At 51.5% G+C, this 4,697-nt stretch overlaps 1 protein-coding gene across 2 annotated transcripts in view; it reads right to left on the bottom strand.

Annotated features, from left to right (window-relative positions):
- Nucleotides 1-1,879: 1,879 nt before the first annotated feature.
- INSR (insulin receptor) overlaps nt 1,880-4,697 on the bottom strand; it is a 45,275-nt gene continuing 42,457 nt past the window's right edge. For both annotated transcript variants that reach the window (XM_008936476.1, XM_008936475.1), the window contains 3 exons: nt 4,402-4,531; nt 3,329-3,463; nt 1,880-2,620 (listed from right to left, as the gene is read on the bottom strand). In XM_008936476.1, the coding sequence (XP_008934724.1) occupies nt 2,266-2,620; nt 3,329-3,463; nt 4,402-4,531 (620 nt within the window). In that variant the 3' untranslated portion in view covers nt 1,880-2,265. The remainder of the gene's footprint in view (nt 2,621-3,328; nt 3,464-4,401; nt 4,532-4,697) is intronic.

Genomic DNA, 4,697 nt, shown 5'->3' with positions numbered 1-4,697 from the left:
AATAGGTCCAGACCAGAATATTTAAACAGGTTTAGAGGTGCGTAGTATTAAAAATATCCTTAAGAAACACTGAGGTAGACTGCACCAGAACAGGACAAAAATAATCCCACCACATCCACCTGCCAAGATTTTACGGATACAAATTGACGCGTTCTGCGTGTTTACGAAAACAAATTGTTGGCTTTTTTTTTTTTACAGTGTTTTATATATTAAAATAAATAAAAAAATTCTAATAAGAAAAACTTCTCTTCCTTAGAAAAGTGTGAGAATATGTCTTCTTTCCTGCAGCGTAGCGTGGAGCTGCTGAACAGTTACTACTTTGTAAAGCAGAAGAAATGTAAACGAGGCCTTTTGAAATCCAAGGTTCTCCCCCGTGTCCGGGCTGCAGATTTTCCACGGAACTTTGCGAGTGACCTTCACCCTCTGCCTTCATCCCAACTGCCTGGACCCCACCAGCGCCGGGGCACGACCCTCGTGGTGGCCCCAGAGCCCCTTGTCCTCCCCGAGGGGTTCAGCTCCCGTGTGGCTGAGCTGAGCAGCTCTGAGGTGCCTCCTGCGGATTCCACCCCGTGCCCCTGGAATCAGAGAGAACCTGGCGGCTCTGCCCGGGCTGGAGCTGAAAGCCAGGCTCCAGGTTGGTGCCCCCACGGCTGCCGAGTCGGGATGGCCTCGTTTTCTCCTGGCAGAGAGCACAAACTGGCTCTTGGACCTCTCTGGGAGGAGAGGTGGAGGACTGAGCATCTCTGCCCTTTAAATACCTGTTACAAGGAGCTGCAGCTCCCCTCGGCCCCGTGGTGCACTCCTGCCAGCGTGCTCCCTCAGCTTCACCAGTATTTCCTAACCCCTCACCCTCCCTGGCTCCCTCTGTCAGGCAAACAGCAGCGACACAAAGCACGGCCCAGAAGACGAAAGCTGACGTGCCGAGGAGGAGCTGGGAGCTGGGGGGTCTCTGGTTTTGGTTCGAGTTCTTCCTCATCCCCTCTCGCCGGCTGCTTCCGTGGCACAGAAGGAGCAAAGCGAGGGCCGCGGGGGCACAGGAGCCGTGGGACTCTGGGATGGGATGTTCTGGTGTCCTTCAGCCCCCAGTGACCACGTCAAGTCCCATCTATTTTATCTCAGGGCTTCAACTGGAGCCAGCTGACTGCGCCGTGTCGTCACGAAGCTGCCCTCAAAAGCCTCGTCAAGTACGAGCTTGACACGTGCTTCACAGCTCCCAAAAGGGTGATCGCCTAAAATGAACTCCTTCTGAAATCTCTGGACCACTTTAAGACCAAACAATCCCCCAAATTCTCCCTTCCCCAAAAGGATCATAAACAGTCAATAATTTAGATGAAGTTAAAATTTAAACTAAAGACATTTTTAAATATGTTACAACAAACAATATATATACTCGATGCTGCAAGGACAGAAAACTCCGTTTCTCAGCTCAGGGGACTCCTACTTCGTTTGGTCTTGAAAGTACCCACAAATCTCAGACTTCTGCTCCTTTGGCTCCCAGCACGTTTCCCTCATTCGTTAACGAGAGAAAACCTACTCCCAAAAGTCCTTAGAGTATAAAAATAATCTGTTCAGGATTCAGTCACTCCAGGGAAACGGGGGGAAAAAAGTAAGTACACACTTCCAAGAAGAGGAAAGCTTCTGTGAGAACATACAAAACTTATGTACAAAACCCCCCAAGTGTAGATTTTGCTGTACACCCCCCCACACACGTATCTACTGCACACACGCGCACACGCACCCACACACACGCACCCCTGGGGCTTAACCCACTGAAAAAAGTATGAAAGCAGCAGCTATTGGTCAATCTGAGGGTCTGGCGCGTCCGACTGATGTGTTGAATCCTTCAGCTGTAGTGAAGCTATGCCTGAATCTGCCTGGGATTCTACTGGAAACACTTTTGTCCTGCAGAAGTTTTGTTCCGCACCGTTTGCGCTGTAGCTCAGACACCAGCAAATTTCACGTCGTTTGTTGGCAAACGTGGATGCTCCTCCTTCAGTTCAACTCACACAGTCGCTTCCTGTTTTGAAACCATGGTTACAGAAGGGACAGCAGCCATGGAAACCTCTTCCATTTATGTTCACAGATAAGTCCACTGACAACCAGTCAACTTGGCAAAAAAAAAAAAAAAAAGTATTAATCATAAGATGATTAAAAATCTGAAGAGTTTCTCGATGTGTGTCATACACTGTGGCAGCAACAACAAGAGTCCTGAGATCTGTGGAGGGGGACAAAAGCAGACACAACCCTTGGGCCAAACAGGAAGCGTTAGGAAGGACTCGACCTGGGCATGGAGAGAATCCGCCCGTTTTTCTTGCCACCGTTCATGTGAGTGTAAGGTATGTGCTCTTCATAGTTCCCCTTGAGGGCCATGGAGGGTCCATTGTCCCTCCCCAGCACCTTGTCCCTCTGTGAGTACGAGGAGGGATCGAGGGGAATGCTCTCCATGTTCTCAAAGTCCATCTCGTACTCCTCTGTTTCTAGAGGTTTGTTCTCCTCGCTGTAGAAGAAGGAGACCTCGTGGAAGCTGGGGTGCAAGTCCTCCTTCAGCATCTCGATGATCTCGATGAAGGTGGGGCGCATTTTGGGGTTGTACTGCCAGCACATCTGCATCAGGCTGTGCCTGCATCGGGACAAACCAGAGTCAGGGGGGGAGGAAAGTTTCACGTAGGCAGGGCTGGCACAGACTGAGACTATCCACATCAGACCACCCACCACATGGGCTACTCCTCTACTCCAAGGAGTCGTTTGTTCTCTTTCCAGGCTCCATATTTGCCTGTAGATCCTGACACTCCTTTTTCTCTGTTTCTGTCTAGATCAAAAATCCCTTCCCATTCCTTCAATTGTTCTGAACTCAGCTTCCAGAGGAAACGGGGCTCGGTTCACACACACTGTGCACGTGCACTTAGAGCCAGCTCACAATTTTATAATTCACCCCATTTTAATTTTAACTCGTCCTGAAAGATAACAAAGCTCCTAAAACTTCAAGGAAAATAGGAGGCTCGGCAGAGGACAGAGGTCCTGTAAATATCCCACCCAACAGAAAGGCTGCAGCAAGAGGTCGTGTCTTATCAACCAAGGAGAAAGAATCTACAGCTACAAATGAAGTTTCAAACTGGAGTTTGTAACCAGCCACGAGGGAGCAGCGTGCAGGACAGGAGGCTCTTCTCCTAAGGGCACTCACAGAATGGCACAGTGCCCTCTTCTCTCCCCAGCCCCGTGCTTCACGAGGGGCAATGAGGCTGGACACGAAGCCTTGGCTGTGCTAAGCAGCTCAGCACAGACTCTCCTTGCCTCTCCTGCCCCATTTCACCTCCCCTTTGCTACTCACAGCCTCTCAGGGCAGTTGTCTGGCTGATCCAGGTATCCTCCATCCATGACAAACTTTAGCACCTGTTCGTTGGAGAGTCCCTGGTACGGCTGCTCTGCTAAACTGCTGATCTCCCAAAGGACAACACCAAATGACCTAGGGAAGAGAGAAGACTCCTGGTGAGACTAACACATCCTGGAGACCTACAAGTGACAGTCTTGCTCTGGAGAGCACACACTTAAAAACAACATGACTGTACTTGTAAGAAGAGGGTTTAAATTATTTTATCTGTGCTCTGAAGAAGTCACCAAATCAGAATTGAAACTCTGTGTGTTAAAACGGTGAGCTCTTGGGCTGGAATCACAGAATCCTAAAATCATTTTGGTTGGAAGGGACCTTTAAGTTCATCAGGTCCAGCCCTGCCAGGTCCCCACTGCCTCGTGTTCCTCACACCACATCTCCACGGCTTGGAAACCCCTCCAGGGGTGGGGACTCCACCACTGCCCTGGGCAGCCTGGCACAGCCCTGGGCAACCCTCAAGGGGAATAAATTGTTCTTCATGTTCAATCTAAACCTCCCCTGGGGTAACTTGAGGCCCTTTCCTCTTGTCCTGTCACTTGCTCCTTGGGCAAAGAGCCTGACCCCCACCTGGCTTCAACCTCCTGTCAGGAGGCCCAGCCACACTTGGGCTCTAGACCCTTCCCCAGCTTTGTTGCCCTCCCTTCTCTGGCCACGCTCCAGCCCCTCAAGGTCCTTCTTGGAGTGTGGGGCCCAAACCTGACCCCAGAATTCAGGGGGCAGCCTCCCCAGTGCCAAGTCTAGGGGGACAATCCCTGCCCTGGTTCTGCTGGCCACACTACTGCTGACAAGCCAGGATGCTGGTGGCATTCTTGGCCACCTGGGCACACACTGGCTCATGTCCAGCCAGCTGTGACCAACACCCCCAGTTCCTTTTCCACTGGACACTTTCCATCCACTCTTCCCCCACTCTGGAGCATCGCAGGAGGTTGTTGTGCCCCAAGTGCAGGAACCTGCAACTCGGCCTTGTTGAACCTCATCCCACGGATCACCTGGGACTGCAGTGCACAACTCACCAGACGTCGGAGTAGGTGGTGAACACACCATCCTTGAGGGACTCGGGGGCCATCCAGCGCACGGGCAGCAGCCCCTTGCCCCCCTTGCGGTAATAGTCGGTCTCGTAGATATCTCGGGTCATGCCAAAGTCTGGGAAGGGCAATTGGGATGTGTCAGATGTCTCTCCTGCCACGCTGCTCTCACTGTGTCCCATCCCCAGGTGACTGTTTCCTCCCTTCAGCGCCAGGATGGTTCATACACCCAGCAAACCTCCTAAGGCCCAACCTGCAGCCACTTGTCACCTTGTGATTAACAA

This window comes from Merops nubicus, unplaced genomic scaffold, assembly GCF_000691845.1.
Source record: "Merops nubicus isolate BGI_N331 unplaced genomic scaffold, ASM69184v1 scaffold5553, whole genome shotgun sequence".
Taxonomy (NCBI): Eukaryota; Metazoa; Chordata; class Aves; order Coraciiformes; family Meropidae; genus Merops; species Merops nubicus.
Note: the sequence above shows the minus strand (reverse complement) of the source record. Positions and strands in the feature narration are given on the sequence as shown.